General features: G+C 42.7%; 1 protein-coding gene across 1 annotated transcript in view; it reads right to left on the bottom strand.

Annotated features, from left to right (window-relative positions):
• The window catches only part of LOC141096870 (meprin A subunit beta-like), an 89,894-nt gene extending 84,963 nt beyond the window's left edge, over positions 1-4,931 (bottom strand). The window contains exon 1 of the mRNA XM_073583730.1: positions 4,799-4,931. Coding sequence (XP_073439831.1) covers positions 4,799-4,876 — 78 coding nt within the window. The 5' untranslated portion in view covers positions 4,877-4,931. The remainder of the gene's footprint in view (positions 1-4,798) is intronic.
• Between the last annotated feature and the right edge of the window lie 17,496 nt (positions 4,932-22,427).

Genomic DNA, 22,427 nt, shown 5'->3' with positions numbered 1-22,427 from the left:
AATCCTTCATTGGCTTAGATTAGTGGTGTGAAGGTTTTATTGTTCCAATATCCATGTACGATCAGACACCTGATGCCATCACGGTCTTCGAAGCAGGTTCTTATCAGGATCCTGTCAGCGCCGGCGGACTGCCGGTGCTGAGCAGGGTCACTCACCCAGACTATGGGAGGGTCCGGGGTCCGAAACTGCAGGGAAAGTTCTGAGCACGGGACCTGCAACACTAAAGGTAGTATAGAGAACCAGGAGCTACGATCATGTGACCACAGGGGGCGTGGCTTAGCGTCCTGCTGCAGTGGATGACTGTAGGATTCTATTACAGGGATCCTGGAGTGAAGATTAGGGGAACTCAGGTCAGACAAGTGGGGGGTCATACACAGAGAGGGCAGAGTGGTACCAGAGGAGCAAGCAGAGAATAGTCAGAACATAAGCAATGAGTCATACACAGAGATAGCAACGCTGTACAAGGGAGGCAGTCAGAGAGTAGTCAGGTCCAAGGCAAAAGAGTCATACACGGGAATAGCAGAGCAGTACAAAAGGAACAGGCAGAACTCGTAACAGGGACAGAACCGGGTCAAAGCCAAACAAGCATAAAGTATCACTGTCACAAAGCACACCAGGGTCACAAACACTCGGCCAAGGATCAGAGTATCAGCAACAGGAATGAGTCCACAATGAGGCTATAAAAAGCCTCCCAGAATCTCAGAGTGAGGCCATCCAGATTAACCTCTGAACTACCTAATCCCATGAACTAAGCAGATCATGACAGTTCTTCAGATTTTTTTCTTCAGAAATCCTCCTGACAGATTTAATCTTGTGTGGAGGGTATCAAAGACTGCCATACATTTTTTGTCCACAGACCCTTCGGTGGTTTTATGATTTGAAGTTGCCTTTTAGTATGACAACTTTCTTATTGTTTATATTATTTCCTGGCCTACAGAAATGTTTGACCACAGGTTGATGTTTATTTTTTGTCTATAATCATGTGCTGATGAGATCTCATCATTAATCTCAGTTTCTGTCCTGTTTCTCCAACAGAGACCCCCAGTAAGACAAATAGTGCACAAAATTAAGTACACAGCATTGGAGGAGGAACATGCAAGGAACTCATTCCTGGGGCTATCACATAACACATATAACAGAAATGGGCCCAGGATAGGGGACATATATGATAGTATGGGATTCATTTATATCAGGATGGGGGACATATATACCAGAATGGGATTCATTTTTATCAGGATGGGGGACATATATACCAGGATGGGGGACTTACAGTTGTGATGAAAAGTTTACATACCCTGGCAGAATTTTTGCTTTCTTGGCCATTTTTCCAAGAATATGAATAATAACACCAAAACTTTTTCTCCACTCATGGTTAGTGGTTGGATGAAGCCATTTATTGTCAAATTACTGTCTTCTCTTTTAAATCATAATGACAACCCAAAACATCCAAATGACCCTAATCAAAAGTTTACATACCCCGTTTCTTAATACTGTGTATTGCCCCCTCTAACATCAATGACAGCTTGATGTCTTTTGTGGTAGTTGTGGATGAGGTTCTTTATTTTCTCAGATGGTAATGCTGCCCACTCTTCTTGGCAAAAATCTCCAGTTCCTGTAAATTCCTGGCCTGTCTGGCATGAACTGCGTGATTGAGATCTTCCCAGAGAGGCTCAATGATATTGAGGTCAAGAGTATGAGATGGCCACTCCGGAACCTTCACTTTGTTCTGCTGTAGTCAATGACAGCTCGACTTGGCCTTGTGTTTTGGATCATTGTTATGTTGGAATGTCCAAGTGCGTTCCATGCGCAGCTTCCGGGCTGATGATTGCAAATTTGCCTCCAGTATTTGCTGATAACGTGCTGCATTCATCTCTCCTAAAACTTTGACCACGTTTCCTGTGCCTTTGTAGCTCACACATCCCAAAACATCAGCGATCCACCTTCGTGCTTTACAGTAGGAATGATGTTCCTTTCATCATAGGCCTTGTTGACCTCTCTCCAAATGTAACGTTTATGGCTGCAGCCAAAAAGTTCAATTTTGGTCTCGTCACTCCAAATTACCTTGTTCCAGAAGTTTTGAGGCTTATCTCTTTGCTGTTTTGCATATTGTAGGCGAGACACTTTGTGGCATTTGTGCAGTAATGGCTTTCTTTTGGCGATTCGATCATGCAGCTCATTTTTTTTCAAGTGCCTCATTGTGCATCTTGAAACAGCCACACTGCTAGCTTTAAGAGAGTCCAGTATTTTAGCTGATGTTATTTGTGGGTTGTTCTTTGCATCCTGAACAATTTTCCTGGCAGTTGTGGACAAAATTTTTGTTGGTTTACCTGCCTGTAGTTTTGTTTTTAGAGAGCCCCTGATTTTCCATTTGCTAATCACAGTTTGAACCCTGCTGACTGGCATTATCAATTCCTTGGATATCTTTTTGTATCCCTTTCCTGTTTTATACAGTTCAACTACTTTTCCCCATAGATCCATTGACAATTCTTTTGCTTTCCTCATGACTCACAATCCAGAAACGTCAGTGGCTGGATGAAAGATGCAAGAGTCTGTCTGGATCCCAGAAACTCATTCAGCTTTTATGCACACACACTGATTACAAGCAAACAGGTCACAAGTGAGGATATTACCTTTAGTAGCAATTCATACCAATTTGTGTCAATTTCTGTGCATGTTATCAGGCTAAAATCACCAGGGTATATGAACTTTTGGTCAAGGTCATTTGGATGTTTTGGGTTGTCATTATGATTTAAAAAGAGAAAACACAGTAGTTTGGCAATAAATGGCTTTGCCCAACCACTAACCATGAGTGGAGAAAAAGTTTTGGTGTTACCATTCTTATTCTTTGAAAAAAGGCAAAGCAAGCGAAAATTCTGCTAGGGTATGTAAACTTTTGAGCACAACTGTATATACCAGAATGGGATTCATTTATATCAGGGTGGAGACATATACAGTATAACAGGATGGGAGACATGTATATGAGGAAGGGGTCAAGGATTGCGGACATATATAACAGGATGGTAGACATTAGTACGTATGTCTTTATATGATTTAGAATGCTACAAGGGCCCATACATTTGACCAACATACGGGAGTGAGAGTGGGGGACCAGGTCCAAATTTTGCATCGGGGCCCATCAGACTATAGTTACACCACTGATTCTGACAATCTCCTAATATCCAGTCTCTTCTGACTATATGGTGAATATACCAGATGATTGTGTCTTGCACCTAATAGCTGAAATTTTTACACTGATGCTAATATATCTTATGCATAAGTACCCCATGTTTGTGTATTTTTCCATTCTGCTGCTATATGTGAAGTATCCTTAATCCAGAGCAGTTCCATAAAAAAAATTCCCAGACATGTTTAAAATTCCCCAAAAAGTAAATATTTTTTAAAGAGGCCTTAACTGTGTTTTGAGTTTATCTTCTAAGTGTAGTACGGTAATTAAAAAGTCACTAGTGTTAATTTGCAGTTTATTCAATCTATTCTACAGGAACATTATTAGATAAGTTCTTTCACAGTGTTTTTTTAAGCTTTAAACTGCATATAAAAATATTTTAAAATTCCAGTATTTATTTTTTAAATTTCAAAATGGTTTTTATTGAAATTTTATAACATTAAGGAACAGTAGACTGTAAAACATATTCCCTCGCAGGGGAATTTTAACTTATCATGACACACATATAGCCAATTAAGGGAAAAACAAAGCAATTACAACAAGAGGGTAAGACAGTAGGAAAAGGAAGCATTTCTAGTAGCTTGAATACGTTCATAGAGCATAATATTATTCATCCTTTCTTTAATAAGCAATAGTGACAATGTTGGGGATTTCCATTTTGCTGCTGTATGAATTTTGGTGGCCATGAAAAGAAAATTTACCAATCTATGAAGACCTCTAGGAAGAGATGGGTGCCTCGCCCCAAGGAGGAAAACCGAAGGATCCAGAGGAATTTTCCTACCTGTCAATTGGTCCACCATGAGTTTCAATGTAGGGGAAGCTATCGCGAAACGGGGTACGCGCTTTCACATGGACACCAGCACGGGTAATGGCTGAAATCCCTTATTAACTATGGACTTCCCTCTACCTTCCTGCCCGGGGCCTGATATACTGTGTTAGGATATTTTCCTGGTTACTATTGGCCATATTTGTGGGGTTTTGAAGGTGGCGGAGGGTAAGGACCCAATCATATTGTTCCTATGTATTTGGATTACTGATGCTCTTTTGTCATTGTACGTTGTATTATTAAATATGTGTGGGAGCCTTAGGGTAATATACCGGCCTTACCATTCCTGTGGTGGTGCTCTTTGTGTGGCACGTTTTTGTATTCTGCATGTTGGTGCATTCTGACCTGTGTTCAATGACTTTGTCTCTGTTTGTAATATATTGTGATGACTTTTTAACAACGATTTTTGTACTAATAAAGAAAATTTGATATTGAGTTGTGTCAAACATATGGAAGTTTTGCTCCAATTTCTTGTGTGTTCCAGTTGTTAGGGAGCTCCATAGGGAATATTCCCCATTTATATCCTGGTGGTACACCTGGATTTATTGCCATAGAGAACATGTGCCCTGTACTTGAGATCAAGTTATAAAAATTAATATATGTTGCCTCACCCTGACTCTGCATTATAGAAAGCTGGTACAGAATGATATTCTCCTTTGAATACAGATGATGATAGTTGAACGGGTTTAACAATAGAATGGATTAATAAAACATGTATAAAACATAAAATAACATCACCCCATGTTTTCTTAGATGACAGAACATAAAAAAAATCTTAATGGACTCACCTTTCCAATGACTGATTGGAGTAGAAGCAGAACGAGAGGGACAGTAATAAGGTCCATTGTCGAGCTCTTTCGTATCATTATCTTACAAGGACTGTAATACTCGTTAAGCTTTTCCTTTTATACAACTTTTTATAATCTTGTACTTTGTCCTAGCATCTGACTTAGCAGTTACAGTTTATCGTATTTTGAAGATCCTTGGACCTAAACATGCAATATACTTGCCGTACGGGTAATCTGTACTAGTGGTTATCAAAACTCTGTTAATAAACCTAATTTTAGGGGCAATAAATGAAAATACTTTTGTATCGCATTAAGAACATAATGTAGGGTAATGGAGCGTAATGTGACATCAAAATGATTGACAAGTCAGGGGGTAGAGACAAAGATATCACAGGTTAAGGCGCTGTTCACATCTGTGTTGGTGCTGCTATTCAGTACCGCTATAGCAGATGGCCAAAAACGCTGGACAAAATGCTAGACAGTGTGATGGACACCAGGTGGACCTCATTATAGTAAATGGTGTCTGTTGTTTGCCTCTGGTATCCAGCAATAAAAAAATTCAAAAATACACATATTTGCTATCACCGCATTCAGAATCACTCGATCTATCAATATAAAAAAAGAATTAACCTGATCGGGAAACGGCATATTGAGAAAAAAATTAAAAACGCCAGAATTACGTTTTTTTGGTTGCCACTACATTGCAATAAAATTCAATAACGGGCGATCAAAAGATCGCATCAAAACCAAAATGGTATCAATAAAAACATAAGCTTGTTTCACAAAAAATAAACCGTCACCCAGCCCCAAATCATGAATAATGGAGACACTACTGGTCTCGGAAAATGGAGCCAATTTTTTTACCAAAGCTTGGATTTTTTTTCACCACATAAATGAAAAAGAACCTATACATGTTTGGTATCTTCAAACATCTTCAAACTCATAATGATCGGGAGAATCATAATGGCAGGTAAATTTTAGCATTTAGTGAACATGATAAAAAAAAATAAGTGTGGAATTGCTCTTTTCTTTTGCAATTTCACTGAATTTGGAATCTTTTTCCCTTTTTCCAGTACACGATATTTTAAAACCAATCATGTTGTTCAAAAGTACAACTTGTCCCGCAAAAAACAAGCCCTCACAAATGTTTCCCAATGCTTTTTTTTTAAGTTTTTTTTACAGGCGATCGATGGATTTGAGATGGAATTAGCAGCGTAATAAAGATGGAAAAAATGTGTGGTGTATTATTTCATTATAAGACTTTATTCTTAAGGCCCCGTCTCACATAGCAAGATCGTTAGCGAGATCGCTGAAACGTCACAGATTTTGTGATGCAACAGTGACCTCGCCAGCGATCTCGCTACGTGTGACACATAGCGGCGACCGGCCCCCCACTGCGATCTCGCTGATTGTGCTCGAATGTCCCAGGCCATTTTTTGATCGTTGGTGTCCCACTGGCCAGCATGCATCGCTGTGTTTGACACCATAACAACGACGAGCGACCTCGTTGGCAACTCAGAACTCACGCTATCGAGGTCTGAGTAGTCAGAATAGCTGCTGTGTGACAAGGTCCCAACGACCGCCGAGGCCAGCATGCATCGCTGTGTTTGACACCATAACAACGACGAGCGACCTCGTTGGCAACTCAGAACTCACGCTATCGAGGTCTGAGTAGTCAGAATAGCTGCTGTGTGACAAGGTCCCAACGACCGCCGAGGTCAGTATACGGATCGCCACATCATTCCTGCGTCGTTGAGTAGATCTGCCTGTTTGACAGCTTACTAGCGATCATGTAGCGACGCACCAGCGATCCTTACCAGGTCGTATCGTTGTCGGGATCGCTGGAGCGTCGCTATGTGTAATGGTACCCTTACTGTGTGTGTCTTTTTAACCCTTTACTTACTATAGGATTATTAATGGATAGGTGTCTTATTGACACCTCTCCATTACTAAGCCAGACTAAGGCTGTGCACGTTGTATTATTAAATATGAGTGGGAGCCTTAGGGTAATATACCGGCCTTACCATTCCTGTGGCGGTGCTCTTTGTATGGCACGTTTTTGTATTCTGCATGTTGGTGCATTCTGACCTGTGTTCAATGACTTTGTCTCTGTTTGTAATATATTGTGATGACTTTTTAACAACGATTTTTGTACTAATAAAGAAAATTTGATATTGAGTTGTGTCAAACATATGGATGTTTTGCTCCAATTTCTTGTGTGTTCCAGTTGTTAGGGAGCTCCATAGGGAATATTCCCCATTTATATCCTGGTGGTACACCTGGATTTATTGCCATAGAGAACATGTGCCCTGTACTTGAGATCAAGTTATAAAAATTAATATATGTTGCCTCACCCTGACTCTACATTATAGAAAGCTGGTACAGAATGATATTCTCCTTTGAATACAGATGATGATAGTTGAACGGGTTTAACAATAGAATGGATTAATAAAACATGTCCCACTGGCCAGCATGCATCGCTGTGTTTGACACCATAACAACGACGAGCAACCTCGTTGGCAACTCAGAACTCACGCTATCGAGGTCTGAGTAGTCAGAATAGCTGCTGTGTGACAAGGTCCCAACGACCGCCGAGGTCAGTATACGGATCGCCACATCATTCCTGCGTCGTTGAGTAGATCTGCCTGTTTGACAGCTTACTAGCGATCATGTAGCGACGCACCAGCGATCCTTACCAGGTCGTATCGTTGTCGGGATCGCTGGAGCGTCGCTATGTGTAAAGGTAACCCTTACTGTGTGTGTCTTTTTAACCCTTTACTTACTATAGGATTATTAATGGATAGGTGTCTTATTGACACCTCTCCATTACTAAGCCAGACTAAGGCTGTGCACGTTGTATTATTAAATATGAGTGGGAGCCTTAGGGTAATATACCGGCCTTACCATTCCTGTGGCGGTGCTCTTTGTATGGCACGTTTTTGTATTCTGCATGTTGGTGCATTCTGACCTGTGTTCAATGACTTTGTCTCTGTTTGTAATATATTGTGATGACTTTTTAACAACGATTTTTGTACTAATAAAGAAAATTTGATATTGAGTTGTGTCAAACATATGGATGTTTTGCTCCAATTTCTTGTGTGTTCCAGTTGTTAGGGAGCTCCATAGGGAATATTCCCCATTTATATCCTGGTGGTACACCTGGATTTATTGCCATAGAGAACATGTGCCCTGTACTTGAGATCAAGTTATAAAAATTAATATATGTTGCCTCACCCTGACTCTACATTATAGAAAGCTGGTACAGAATGATATTCTCCTTTGAATACAGATGATGATAGTTGAACGGGTTTAACAATAGAATGGATTAATAAAACATGTCCCACTGGCCAGCATGCATCGCTGTGTTTGACACCATAACAACGACGAGCAACCTCGTTGGCAACTCAGAACTCACGCTATCGAGGTCTGAGTAGTCAGAATAGCTGCTGTGTGACAAGGTCCCAACGACCGCCGAGGTCAGTATACGGATCGCCACATCATTCCTGCGTCGTTGAGTAGATCTGCCTGTTTGACAGCTTACTAGCGATCATGTAGCGACGCACCAGCGATCCTTACCAGGTCGTATCGTTGTCGGGATCGCTGGAGCGCCGCTATGTGTAACGGTACCCTTACTGTGTGTGTCTTTTTAACCCTTTACTTACTATAGGATTATTAATGGATAGGTGTCTTATTGACACCTCTCCATTACTAAGCCAGACTAAGGCTGTGTGCCCACGTAGCGATTTTTAAGTGTTTTTGCCGCGATTTTCGGCGCGAAAACGCTGCGAAAACATTTAAAAATCGTGTACAGAACGCCCCCCATGCATTCCTATGGCATTCCGCACATGCTGTGCTAATGCTGCACTTTTTTCCGTGGCGGAATCACATTGCGTAAAAAATCGCAGCATGGTTATTCTTTTGTGCGGAATCGCAAAGAATTGCCGCGATTCCGCACCCATAGGAATGCATGAGAACAGCTTACTTCCCGCATGTGGCTATGCAAACCATGCGGGAAGTTAAGCGTCTCATGTGCGGTTGGTACCCACGGTGTGGAGGAGAGGAGACTGTCCTTCAGGCCCTGGGTACCATACCCCTGTAAAAAAAAGAATAAAAAATAAAAGATCGGGGTATATTTACCTTCCGGCGTCACTCGCTGCATTCCCGGGCCACAGCGTTCCCAGTAATGCCTTGCGGCACGGTCCTGTGATGACGTGGTCTCGCGAGATCGCTATAGTAACGCGAGACCAACGTCATCACAGGTCTCGCAAGGCATTACTGGGAACGCTGAGGCCGGGATGGCAGCGCGGGACGCCGGAAGGTAAATATACCCCGATTTTTTTATTTTTTTAGCATTTTAACATTCTATCTTTTACTATTGACGCCGCATAGGCGGCCTCAATAGTAAAAACCTGGTCACACTTGTCAAACACTATGTTTGACGAGTGTGACCAACCTGTCAATCACTTTCCAAGCGATGCTTCAAGTCGTTTGGAAAGTGCTTGAATATCGCATGTGAAAATCGCGGCAAAATCGCGAACATAATCGCGGTAAAATCGCTGTGAAATCGCACGGAAAAAAACGCACGATTTCTGGGAAGGAGTCCGGTTTTTAGTGTCCGGAATAAAACGCTACGTGGGCACATAGTCTTAATGTCTCCTTACAATAGAAAGGTTATATTAACCCCTTATTGCCCAACTAGCCACTGCTACAGGGCAAGTGGGAAGAACCCGACAAAGCTCCAGAATAGGTGCATATAATAGATACGCCTCTTGTGGGCAGCTGCGGGCTGTGGTTTTTAGGCTGGGGGGGCCCATATTCATGGTCCCTTACTAGCCTGAGAATAGCAGCCCGCACCGGTTAGTTTTGCTGAGTTGGTTCAAAATATAAGGAGGACCCCACGTTGTCTTTTTGTCCATTCTTCCCTGCTCGCGCTGTTGACAGCAGAGCAGGGAGAAAGACAGCCGCATTCGGCACCACATGGAGGGGAACAGTGTCCCATCATCTGACACTTGCTGCCACTAATAACTGTGAGACGCAGGTGCGGTGGGTGGGAGTATTCATCAGCCGCTCCTGCGCTGTAAATAAATAAGTAAAAAAAACCTGTGTGGATTCCCCCCTATTTTTGATAACCAGCCAGGCAAAACTCACAGCTGGAGGATGCAACTCTCAGCTGTCAGCTTCAGCAAGGCTAGTTATCAAGAATAGAGGGGTCCCCATGCCGCATTTTTTAATTATTTAAATAAATAATTTTAAAAAATGGCGTGGCGTCCCCCCATTTTTGACAACCAGACTTGCTAAACCAGACAGCTGGGGCCTGGTATTTTCAGGCTCGTAAGTGGCCATGGATACACAGCCTAAAAATAGCAGCCCGCAGCTGCCCAGAAAAGGCACATCTATTAGATTTGCCAATTCTGGAGCTTTGCCTGGCTCTTCCCACTTGCCCTGAAGCAGTGGCAAGTGGGGTTCATATTTGTGGGGTTGATGTCACCTTTGTATTGTCAGATGACATCAAGCCCATGAATTAGTAATGGAGAGGCGTCTATAAGACACCTATCCACTACTAATCCTATAGTTATATGGTAAATAAAGGCACAGCCAGAATAAAGTCCTTCAGTTGAAAGAATGACACAGACTCTTTTAATAATCTCAATTAAACAATACTTATGATCTCACCTAGTTCCACCGAAGACCTTGATCTCCTGTAATAAACCAAAAATAAAAAAACAACAATATACCATACCTATCCGTCTTTCTGTCCCACGCCGTAATCCATGTCTGGGGGATAATTAGTTTTCAACCTGGACGGTGCCAAGATGCGACCTTCCAGGCTGAAAACCACTGGTGAATGAACAGCTGCGAGCGCAGCTTCAGTGACTAGATGTGACATCACTGAGGCTCAGTTCCCAGCCGGGATGAACTGCAGTGACCTCGGAAAATCCCCGCTAGCACCGTGATGAAGTTGCACGGTGCAGAGGTGAGTTCACCGGTATAATCTCACCGGGAGAATTTCACTGTGGTGAACTCGCATCTGCACCTTGTGATTTTCTCACCGAGGTCACCGCATTTCATCCCAGCTGGGAATGGAATCTCAGTGACATCACCACTAGTCACTGAGTCTGCGCTTGAAGAAAAAAACCTTGCCCTCTACTGCTGAATGCCGAGAGATGGATGGAGTGATTGAAAAAGGCACCACCTTGGAATGGGTGGAGTCCAGGAGAAAACTCCGTGTGCGACTGTGCGGCGCCATTCTGTGATACGGCAGCGGCAGTGATGGAACATTCCTGTACACACCACTGCAGAGGAGTAGGCCGCGTCGAGTGGAAATGGAGGCAAGAAGAGGGAAGGCCCGACCTGGAAAAATAAGGGGAGTTGCCAACGAATTCTGGACGGACCGATTCCCTGTACCTGTGGAGGAGAGCTGCTGGCGGCTGCCGGAGCCAGTACATCATCCTCGGGAGCTGGAACTACTTCACCTGGAGCCAGTAAGCACTGGGAACCGGAAACAATGACTGCCCTGGAGGAGCCCTCGGTGGAAATGAAGGCTGAGCTGGAACTTCAACATTGGGAACCGAAGTGCACAGCTGTATCAGCAGAGGAGTTTAGTGGACGTCAGATGGGAACGGTCAGGATGCTGGAACAGGAAGTGGTGAGTGCACCTCGGCCCTTGTCCTGGAAGGCTGGTCCATGTCTCGACCCCTCACCCCAGAAGCCCTGTCCGCCACTCGGCCTCCCATCCCGAGGAGTGAGCCCCTGCGTAGCGGAACCGCGCCTCTCGGCCTGTCTCATGCTCATCCAACCCAGGAGGCCTGACTCACATCTAGAAACAGCTCGTCTCTTGGCTCGTCATGATCCTATCAGGAGTCGGAGGGCCTGTTTCCCTCTCCCGGGCTGGCCGCCAGGATTGTGGGAGTTATTGAGCGGAAAAATAGCGTGAGAAGGAGGTCTGGGCAGAACTACGCCGACCTGGAGGGGGTGCTATGGCCGGGCGTCGCACTCATGGGCAGGTCGTCTACGCGGACATTGATCATGGCTAAGGCTTCTTACAAGAGGAATGCACTAATGACAGGATCTACGTCAATGCCGCCTCGACTGGGTCTCCTTTTTTTGCGGTGGCTGTCACCTTGTATCAGGGGGATGCCCTGGAGCTGTATACGGCCCTGGAGCAGGTCCAGTCTGCATCATCAAGCTCTGCCTCTGTTCTGTCTTGGCAGCCCACGTCTCTTGTGGCTGTAGAGTCGTCGGCGGCCCAAACTCGGACATGGTGCTCAAAGGAGGACAAAGCGGCACGGGACGCATGCCGTTGAGGTATAAACATTTCTGCTAAAAGGGAAAAAAAAGTTGTGCTTGTTGCACCATAGAAAAAAATGAAACTGGACTGTTCCACATCCCGGTTGGCACAGGAACCCTGGATACCCCCAGAGTCAGGTGCAATGATCCTGGTACGGCCAGGAGAAAATGTTTACTTTGCCTTTTTGTTTCATTGCGCCTGTTGCGCTTTTCCTGCTGGATGGCAGGACTATACCCTTGGACTAGGAACAGAATGTGTGTGACTGTGGCAGCAGACTGTACTCCAGTTACAGGCCAGTGCACATGCAAAGAAAGGACAGTGCTTTGGACAAAGGAAAGGGGGACACTCTCCCCAAGGACTGAGGACCTACCAGATATTTCCAATTGTTTTATGTTTGCTCGTGTCCTGAGGACGGGACTGGGGTGTGGAGGACTGTGTACCAGGCCCCTCTAAGAGAAAAGGGACTTTTAAGTGTCACCAAAAAGGACTTTGCTCACGGTGAGCAGTATATATCTACTACAATTGCCTTCGTGTGTGGAGTATTACGTTGCATTTAATAAAGTTTTATGCGTGAATGGTCAGGGACAACCATTATTACAGGAAGGAGGAATGTAAGGGGGTTACAGGGACGTTATTATTCCCACACTCATCTCTGTTCTGAATGTGTTACTCTGTCTCTGTATATAGTGTTTTTACTCATGTGCTGTTGAATGTATACTGTTACTTAGGGAAAGTGCAGTACCTCAATTAGGACATTAGATGGGGTACATTAGGATACACAGTTAAGATAGGAGGGGCCACTGTGGTTAAGCTAAGAACATTTCCTTTTTGCGAGTAGTAGGGCCAGGAAGCCCAAACAGTCCAGATGGGCTTAGGAGCCCGGGAAAGCACAGTGACCCCACAACATTGAGAAGCTAGAAGCCCAGATGTCCAGGGCCTATAGTGGCCAGAAGCAATAGGAGAAGGCTACAGCAGAAGTTACAGCACAATAGAAATGCATGTTGCGCCAATATGTGGCAGTTTTCTATGTGGGCAAATGCCCTTTTGTCTGGGGTGAAACGGACAGGTGAACTCCTAAAAGTAGTTAAGCTGTACAGGGAGGACGCTGCGGTACCGAGCAATACCTTTAGTCACTTCAGCAAGGTACTGGTGATAGCTCTATTTCTCTATGTCTGTTGGAAGTGCTAGAAGTCGACTAGTTTCTTCTTGGAGTCTCTTTGAGGATTGCTGGTGTGAGAGCTTTGTGTCATCTCAAGCTAAGTGTATTCCCTCATTTGTCTTCCTGCTTTGTCTTTAGTTGTAGTGGTGACTGAATAACACTCACTCTGTCCCCTCCCTATCCAGGGTCTATCGCTAGGGGCAGTCAGGGAATAGGTTCCTGCTTGGCGATAGGTGCATAACCTATTTAGGGACATTAGGACAGACAGGGTGTTGTCAGATCTGCCTAGGAGTCTCAACTCCCCCCCTTTCCTAGTCTTTGGGCTCCCACACCCTCTTCCCATTCTTGTGCACCTAGCTTCTGTGTGACACCTGTATGACAAAGATGATATATTTCAAACAATTTTAAACTGAGATCTCACCTACTATATCACATTAGTAACAGAAGAAATTTTTTTTGTGTGTGTGGATGAGGCTTGTATAACATAGACTATATGCTCCAAACAATTTCAAACTGAGATCTCTCCTACTGTATCACATTAGTAACAGAATTTTTTTTTGTGTGGATAAGGCTTGTATAACAGACTATATGCTCCAAATAGGGTCGGAAACACAAAATTTTGCATTGCCGTGCGGCCGCCTCACACGTCAAATCGCCGCATGCGGACATATTCGCATGAAATGCATGTCCCTGCATACACAATGTTAAAGATAGGTACGCAGAGAAACGCTGAACGCATACAGAAGTAGGCGGAACATAAGTGGAGCTTCAGGGAGGAAGAAAAGAGGAGGTAGGCAGCCATCCACAGCCCTCCTGAACACAAATGTGAACCAAGCCTTAGAGATGCCCATAATCTGGTTGACTGGGTCATTGTCCTCAGAAATAAGAATACAGATAATAAAAGGGAAATGTTTAAGAACATCCTAAATAGGCACTGTAAGCGGTTTATACCTTGCGGGAATAAAAGGACAAGAAATAGGAAAAACTCGATGTGGCTGAACAAAGAAATAAGAAGGGCAATTAACAGTAAAAAGTAAGCATTTAAACTCCTAAAGCAGGATGGCACTGTTGAAGCTCTAAAAAACTATAGGGAGAAAAATACTTTATCTGAAAAACTAATTAAAGCTGCCAAAAAGGAAACAGAGAAGAACATTGCTATGGAGAGTAAAACTAATCCCAAGCTGTTCTTCAACTATATCAATAGTAAAAGAATCATAAGTGAAAGTGTAGGCCCCTTAAAAAATTGTGAGGAAAGAATGGTTGTAAATGGCAAGGAAAAAGATAATTTATTAAACACCTTCTTCTCCACGGTATTCACGTTGGAAAATGAAATGCTAGGTGAATTGCCGAGAGACAAAGAAAACCCTATATTAAGGGTAACCAATCTAACCCAAGAAGAGGTGCGAAACCGGCTAAATAAGATTAAAATAGATAAATCTCTGGGTCCAGATGGCATACACCCACGAGTACTAAGAGAACTAAGTAATGTAATAGACAAGCCATTATTTTTTATATTTAGGGACTCTATAGCAATGGGGACTGTTCCATAGGACTGGCGCAAAGCAAGCGTGGTACCAATATTCAAAAAAGGTTCTAAAAGTGAACCTGGAAACTATAGGCCAGTAAGTCTAACCTCTATTGTTGGTAAAATATTTGAGGGGTTTCTGAGGGATGTTATTCTGGATTATCTCAATGAGAATAACTGTTTAACTTTATATCAGCATGGGTTTATGAGGAATAGCTCCTGTCAAACCAATCTAATCAGTTTTTATGAACGGGTAAGCTATAGACTGGACTAAAGTGAGTCATTGGACGTGATATATCTTGATTTTTTCAAAGCGTTTGATACTGTGCCACACAAGAGGTTGGTACACAAAATGAGAATGCTGGGTCTGGGGGAAAATGTGTGTAAATGGGTAAGAAACTGGCTTTGTGATAGAGAATATACCATTTATAACCACCCTCTGCTTTCTAACTGGGTCGCTGTGACCAGTGGGGTACCGCAGGGGTCGGTGTTGGGACCTATTCTCTTCAACATATTTATTAACAATCTAGTAGAAGGTTTATAGTCAATACAAGAGATGATAGTATTCTGTTACAGATGGATCTGTATAAGTTGGAAACATGGGCCAAAAGGTGGCAGATGCGGTTTAACAATGATAAATGTAAGGTTATACACATGGGAAGAAGGAATCAATATAACCATTAGACACTGAATGGGAAACCACTGGGTAACTCTGACATGGAGAAGGACTTTGGAATCCAAGTTAATTATAAACTTACCTGGAGCAGCCAGTGCCAGGTAGCGACTGCCAAGGCAAACAGGATCATGAGGTGCATTAAAAGAGATCTGGATACACATGATGAGAGCATTAAATTGCCTCTGTACAAATCCCTGGCTATACCACACATGGAGTACTGGGTACAGTTTTGGGCACTGGTGCTCAGGAAGGATATAACGGAACTAGAGCGAGTACAAAGGAGGGCAACAAAATTAATAAAGGGGATGGGGGAACTACAATACCCAGAGAAATTAGCAAAGTTTGGATTATTTAGTCTAAAAAAAAGATGACTGAGGGGTGATCTAATAACCATGTATAAGTATATAAGAGGACAATGCAAATATCTCTCTGAGGATCTGTTTATACCAAGGAAGGTGTCGGTCACAAGGGGGTATTCTCTGCGTCTGGAGGAGAGAAAGTTTTTACACCAACATAGAAGAGGTTTCTTTACTGTTAGGGCAGTGAGAATCTGGAATTCCTTGCCTGAAGAGGTGGTGATGGCGAACTAAGTTGAGGGGTTCAAGAGAGGCCTGGATGTCTTCCTGGAGTGTAACAATACTGTATCACAGTTATTAGGTTCTTTAGAAGGACGTAGATCTGGAGATTTATTCTGACGGAATATAGGCTGAACTGGTTGGACAAATGTCTTTTTTCAGCCTTGCTAACTATGTTACTATGTTACTATGTAAAAACGATGCTCCAAACAATCTCAAACTGAGATCTCCCCTACTGTATGACTTTAGTGGCAGAAGTAAGAATTATTTGAGTGTGAATGAGGCCTGTATGACAAAGAACATATGCTCCAAACAATTTCAAACTGAGTTCTCCCCTACAGTATCATGTTAGTAACAGAAATTTTTTTTGTGTGTTTGGATGAGGCCTGTATAACATAAACAAGATGCTCCAAACAATTTCAAACTGAGATCTCCAGTACTGTATCACATTACTAACAGATTTTTTTGTGTGAATGAGGCCTGTATAACATTAACTAGATTCTCCAAAAAATTTCAAACTGAGATCTCCCCTACAGTATCTTCTTAGTAACAGAAGAGTTTTTTGTGTGCATGAGGCCTGTATAACAGACTAGATGCTCCATACAATTTAAAACTGAGATCTTCACTACTGTATCACATTAGTAACAGAAAATTGTTTTGTGTGTGTGTGGATGAGGCCTGTATATCATAAACTAGATGCTCCAAACAGCTTCAAACTGAGATCTCCCCTACTGTGTCACATTAGTAACAGATATTTTTTCATCTATAGATGAGGCCTGTATAACATAGACTATAACTATATACTGTATAACAGAAGAAAGAATTGTTTGAGCGAAGATGAGGCCTATATGACAAAGAAGATATGCTCCAAATAATTTCAAAATGACATCTCCTCTACTCTAACACATTAACAACAGAATATTTTATTATTTTGTGTGGATGAAGACTGTATGACATAGACTAGATGCTCCAAACAATTTCAAACTGAGATCTCACCTACTGTATGACTTTAGTAACAGAAGAAAGAATTGCTTGAGTCAGGATGAGACCTGTATGATGAATAAGATATGCTGCAAACAATTTCAAACTGTGATCTCCAATTCAGTATCACACTAGTAACAGAAGAAATTTTTCTGTGTGTTGATGAGGCCCAGGGGCTGGCTGGCAAATTTTAGCCTGGGGGGCAAGCACACAGCAGTGGCCCATGAGTAGCAGCCCATCCTTAAAAGGGTTGTCGGATCTTAAAGTGAACCTTTCAGCAGTTTTGTCCGCTATAAGAACATTCTACAGGAGAAAAAAAGAGGCATTCAAAGAAAAGAACACTGTCCCTACAGTCAAACATGGCGGAGGTTCCCTGATGTTTTGGGGTTGCTTTGCTGCCTCTGGCACTGGACTGCTTGATCGTGTGCATGGCATTATGAAGTCAGAAGACTACCAAAAAATTTGCAGCATAATGTAGGGCCCAGTGTGAGAAAGCTGGGTCTCCCTCAGAGGTCATGGGTCTTCCAGCAGGACAATGACCCAAAACACACTTCAAAAAGCACTAGAAAATGGTTTGAGAGAAAGCACTGGAGACTTCTAAGGTGGCCAGCAATGAGTCCAGACCTGAATCCCATAGAACACCTGTGGAGAGATCTAAAAATGGCAGTTTGGAGAAATCACCCTTCTAATATCAGGGACCTGGAGCAGTTTGCCAAAGAAGAATGGTCTAAAATTCCAGCAGAGCATTGTAAGAAACTCATTGATGGTTACCGGAAGCGGTTGGTCGCAGTTATTTTGGCTAAAGGTTGTGCAACCAAGTATTAGGCTGAGGGTGCCAATACTTTTGTCTGGCCCATTTTTGGAGTTTTGTGTGAAATGATCAATGTTTTGCTTTCTGCTTCATTCTCTTTTGTGTTTATTCATTTAAGACAAATTAAATGAAGATAATAATACCAAAGAATTTGTGTTTGCAATCATTTTCAGGAAGAAACTGTGTATTATCTGACAAAATTGCAGGGGTGTCAATACTTTTGGCCACAACTGTATGTGACTGCACACTTGTGAAACCTCACATTGCTCGCAGTGTTGTGGTTATTCGGCGGTTGTGTGACTGCAAGTTTGTGATTTGCATACATGCTGTCACATGCCTAGATTTAAACGGCCTAATGCAACTGTATTGAGCAAGGACACAAGCAGTATGGTAGGAATGTGGCTGGGAATATATATATATATATATATATATATATATATACATACAATGCTCAAAAAACATAAAGTGAACACATAAACAACAGAATATAACTCCAAGTAAATCAAACTTCTGTGAAATCACAGATGGGCGTCCACAGATGGGGGTTGTGCTCACAGCCCAACACCGTGCAGGGTGCTTGGCATTTGCCACAGAACACCAGGATTGGCAAATTCGCCACTGGCGCCCTGTGCTCTTCACAGATGAAAGCAGGTGCACACTGAGCACATGTGACAGACGTGACAGAGTCTGGAGACGCCGTGGAGACCGATCTGCTGCCTGCAACTTCCATCAGCATGACCGGTTTGGCAGTGAGTCAGTAATGGTGTGGGGTGTCATTTATTTGGAGGGCCGCATGGTGTTGGGCTGTGAGCACAACCCCCATCTGTGGAAGTCGGGCAAACAGACCTTCCTCATTGAGTCGGATTCTAACCGTTTGTGCAGACACATGCACATTTATGGCCTGCTGGAGGTCATTTTACAGGGCTCTGGCAGTGCTCCTCCTGGCCCTCCTTGCACAAAGGCAGAGGTAGCGGTGCTGCTGCTAGGTTGTTGCCCTCCTACGGTCCCCTCCACATCTCCTGGTGTACTGACCTGTCTCCTGGTAGCGCCTCCAGCTTCTGGACACTACGCTGACAGACACAGCAAACCTTCTTGCTGGATAGTCACAAGCCATCAAACAAAGAAGAACTGCTTAAATTTTTGTACCAGGAGTGGCATAAGGTCACCCAAAAGTAGTGTGAAAGACTGGTGGAAAGCATGCCAAGATGCATGAAAGCTGTGATTAAAAATCATGGTTATTTCACAAAATATTGATTTATGAACTCTTCCTGAGTTAAAAGTTAAAACATTAATAGTGTAAAGGGATAAAGGGATAATAGTGTAAAGGGAACACATCCTAGTACATTGTGTTGTTTAAGTGTTCCCTTTATTTTTTGAGCAGTATAATATATATATATATGTCAGCCAGATACCCTCATTAATAAAATGGTACATAAAGAGTTAAATAAGAGACACACACGAAATTTGTGTGAAACACAATATCTTTATTTTGCAAAAAAAAATGTAAAAATTGCGTGGGCTCCCATGTAATTTTCATAACCAGCAGAGGGAAAGCCGATGGCTGAGGGCTGATGTTAATATTCTGGCAAGGAGCCAATAGCCATAAAGTTTCCCAGGCTATTAATATCAGCTCACAGATGTTTGCTTAGCCTTTACTGGCTATTTTACAGGGGAACCCCAGAAAAAAAATTGACATGGGGTCCCCCTATAAAATCGAACCAGCAAAGGCTAGGCAGGCAGCTGCAGGCTGATATTAATAGCCTGGGAAGGGGCCATGTATATTGGCACCCCACAGGCTAAAAACATCAGCTCTCAGCCGCCCCAGAAATGGTGCATCTTATAGATGCGCCAATTCTGGTACTTAGCCTAGCCCTTTCCACTTGCCCTGTAGCTGTGGCAAGTGGGGTAATATTTGTGGGGTTGATGTCACCTTTGTATTGTCCAGTGACATCAAGCCCACGGATTAGTAATGGAGAAGCGTCAATAAGACACCTATCCATTACTAATCCTATAGTTTTATGGTAAATAAAGACACAGCCAGAATAAAGTCCTTTAATTGAAATAATCACACAGACTCCTTTATTGAATCTTAATTTACCATTCTTGCTGCATCTCCTAATCCCGGACTCCATCGATCTCCTGCAACAAAAATAAAATAATAAACCAATATACATACTCCCTGTCCAACGTAGTCCATTTACTGAGTGTCCCACTACGATCTCACGTGTAGAACATTCATATCAGGAGATGTGACTGCTCTACCCGGCCTCCAGTGATACACTGACAGGAGATACACTGCGGGAGAGATTATCATTGAGAGTTCACTGGAGTCCATGCTCTCACTTACGGCACTACCGCCGTGTGAGAATTTTCTCACGCAGCGGTGTTACACGCCCAGGAGAAAGTGCACAACAAATTTCAGGGTCCTTTTTTCCTGTTACCATTGCAAAAATAAAAAATTGGGGACCAAAGTAACTTTTTGTGAAAAAAAGTTAAATGTTCATTTTTTTCCTACATTTCAAAAATTCCTGTGAAGCACCTGAATAAACTTCTTGAATGTGGCTATGAGCATCTTTAGGGGTGCAGTTTTTAGAATTGCATCACATTTGGGCATTTTCTGTCAAATAGGCCCCTTAAAGTCAGTTCAAATGTAATGTGGTCCCAAAAAAAATCGTTTTGTAAATTTTGTTGGAAAAATGAGAAATTGCTGGTCAACTTTTAACCGTTATAACTTCCTAACAAAAAAAATTGCTTCAAAAATTGTGCTGATTTATTTCAATCTCTTTTTTTATTATTTTTAGAAAAGACAATAATAGACCAACATACAAACATAAATAAACTAGAATCAGAACATGGTGTATGAACATGTTGGACAAATCAGTCCGCATTTTCTAACAATCTCAAACTGACTCTTTAAAGCTACAACACCTATTCAACTGATGTCGGAGTGCACATTATAAGCACCACTATTAAAGACCCTTAAAGGATCTATGTTACTGAAATAAGAGAATTAAGATATGAGAGAGAAATTCAAAGAAAAGGGAGAACAAACGTACAGAAAAAGGAGAAAGAAGAATGAAGAGGGGAGGGAGAAAGAAAGAAATAAGAAAGGAAAGGGATGGGAAGGCATGGGGAAAGGGAATCTATGTACAAGACGGCTCTCCAATCACTCTCCAGCACCAATCCGGATCCACCCCATCAGGCCATTGGCCCATTACTCAAACAGCCTATGAAACTCTGGCGAATCCTGAAACAGGATCCACACACTCCATATACAGTACCTCTGAACTTATCAGCATGGTTATTATACTCAGCAGAGAGCTCCTTCATTCTACATACAGTTGTGGCCAAAAGTATTGACACCCCTGCAATTCTGTCAGATAATACTCAGTTTCTTTCTGAAAATGATTGCAAACACAAATTCTTTGGTATTATTATCTTCATTTAATTTGTCTTAAATGAAAAAACACAAAAAGAATTGTCCTAAAACCAAATTGGATATAATTCCACACCAAGCATAAAAAAGAGGGTGGACAAAAGTATTGGCATTGTTTGAAAAATCATGTGATGCTTCTCTAATTTGTGTAATTAACAGCACCTGTAACTTACCTGTGGCACCTAACAGGTGTTGGGAATAACTAAATCACACTTGCAGCCAGTTGACATGGATTAAAGTTGACTCAACCTCTGTCTTGTGTCCTTGTGTGTACCACATTGAGCATGGAGAAAAGAAAGAAGACCAAAGAACTGTCTGAGGACTTGAGAAACCAAATTGTGAGGAAGCATGAGCAATCTCAAGGCTACAAGTCCATCTCCAAAGACCAGAATGTTCCTGTGTCTACTGTGCGCAGTGTCATCAAGAAGTTTAAAGCCCATGGCACTGTGGCTAACCTCCCTAGATGTGGACGGAAAAGAAAAATTGACAAGAGATTTCAACGCAAGATTGTGCGGATGTTGGACAAAGAACCTCGACTAACATCCAAACAAGTTCAAGCTGCCCTTCAGTCCGAGGGTACAACAGTGTCAACCCGTACTATCCGTCGGCGTCTGAATGAAAAGGGACTGTATGGTAGGAGACCCAGGAAGACCCCACTTCTTACCCCGAGACATAAAAAAGCCAGGCTGGAGTTTGCCAAAACTTACCTGAAAAAGCCTAAAACGTTTTGGAAGAATGTTCTCTGGTCAGATGAGACAAAAGTAGAGCTTTTTGGGCAAAGGCATCCACATAGAGTTTACAGGAGAAAAAAAGAGGCATTCAAAGAAAAAAACACGGTCCCTACAGTCAAACATGGTGGAGGTTCCCTGATGTTTTGAGGTTGCTTTGCTGACTCTGGCACTGGACTGCTTGACCGTGTGCATGGCATTATGAAGTCAGAAGACTACCAACAAATTTTGCAGCATAATGTAGGGCCCAGTGTGAGAAAGCTGGGTCTCCCTCAGAGGTCATGGGTCTTCCAGCAGGACAATGACCCAAAACACACTTCAAAAAGCACTAGAAAATGGTTTGAGAGAAAGCACTGGAGACTTCTAAGGTGGCCAGCAATGAGTCCAGACCTGAATCCCATAAAACACCTGTGGAGAGATCTAAAAATGGCAGTTTGGAGAAGGCACCCT

Source organism: Dendrobates tinctorius, unplaced genomic scaffold (assembly GCF_039654945.1).
Source record: "Dendrobates tinctorius isolate UK_male_01 unplaced genomic scaffold, ASM3965494v1 ptg000081l, whole genome shotgun sequence".
In the NCBI taxonomy this organism is placed as follows: Eukaryota; Metazoa; Chordata; class Amphibia; order Anura; family Dendrobatidae; genus Dendrobates; species Dendrobates tinctorius.
The sequence above is the reverse complement of the archived record's forward strand: the minus strand, read 5'-3'. Positions and strand labels throughout refer to the sequence as shown.